The following is a 1,227-nucleotide window of genomic DNA, read 5'->3' on the forward strand; positions in this document are numbered from 1 at the left end:
TTATAATAAATTAATAAATAATTCTACTTACGTGATCATGCCAATGCCACACAAATTCAATAATACACTTTTTAAACACATAATATGTGGAGTATTTTAAAAAATACACGCTTTTAGATATGAATTGAAGTTATTCATTTTGAAAGAGACTATTGCAGTTCACTTCATTTCGAATTACGAATAGTTCAAAAATGGCGACTACCGCTAATTACGCTTTCTCTTCTGATGGTGAATATTTTGCTTATTGTGGAAATGATGGAAAGTTGAAAATTTGGGACACTGGCACTGGTCGTTTGAAACAAGAATATGTTTCTAATTTTCACCTTTCTTCTCCATGTTGTGTTTTGACATGGCTTTACGTCAGTTCTCAATCAACACATACATCGGTGAGCCATGTGCTCTTTTACTTTATATTCAAATAAATATTTTATTTTATCTTTCTATAAATCTGTTTTATGTATTACAATACAATAAAATGTCTTTTTAATTAGAGCTACTTCTAAGTTATATTGTCAATCATGAATATTTATATTATTTTATTATACTTTGTGGTGTAGTTTTAAAGGTTATATTTTTCTTGCGTTTTATAATTTTCTAAGTTTCATACAAAAATAATTTTAAAAATTAAACTTCGGAAATAGTATTTTAAGATATAAATGTATTTCATTTTATTAATTTGCTTTTTTCACTTATCTTTACTATTAAGTCACACTTGTTTAATACATTCACATTGGAGGTTATATTTTTTGTTCATTACTCAATTTATTAAATTTTAATTGCAACGAATAATGAATTTATTATTTTCACAATCTGTTCTTATGTTTAACATAAATTTTGTATTTATGTTATGTTAAATTAAGTAAATTGAACAAGCAATTTTGATAACTGTTTGCAATATAATTTGAATTGAAATAATTGTTTTGATTTCTAGTTTTTTAAAAGAAAGATAGTTAAATGATTAATTTTGTTTAACATTTGCTATAAGTATTTTTATTTTAATCTTTTATTTCATAGTTGTAATTAGATTTTTAGCAGTAACTATTGACTTACTTTATATCATTAGTTTGTCAGTACTATTAGCTAATTGTGCAAAAATAAAATGTTTAACATCAGATTTTTAGTAATATGTATAAGATTTAATCTTATATCTTGTATTTGTAAAACAAAAGTATTAAAAAGACAATATAGCCTTTTTTTATATAATTATTGAAATGACTTTCATTTATA

The 1,227-nt window shown here is 23.1% G+C and overlaps 1 protein-coding gene across 1 annotated transcript in view; it reads left to right on the forward strand.

The window, feature by feature from the left end:
- The first annotated feature begins 182 nt into the window (after positions 1-182).
- LOC108579039 (WD repeat-containing protein 43) overlaps positions 183-1,227 on the forward strand; it is a 15,951-nt gene continuing 14,906 nt past the window's right edge. Inside the window, exon 1 of the mRNA XM_017942468.1 lies at positions 183-386. Coding sequence (XP_017797957.1) covers positions 192-386 — 195 coding nt within the window. The 5' untranslated portion in view covers positions 183-191. The remainder of the gene's footprint in view (positions 387-1,227) is intronic.

This window comes from Habropoda laboriosa, unplaced genomic scaffold (assembly GCF_001263275.1).
Source record: "Habropoda laboriosa isolate 0110345459 unplaced genomic scaffold, ASM126327v1 scaffold42, whole genome shotgun sequence".
In the NCBI taxonomy this organism is placed as follows: Eukaryota; Metazoa; Arthropoda; class Insecta; order Hymenoptera; family Apidae; genus Habropoda; species Habropoda laboriosa.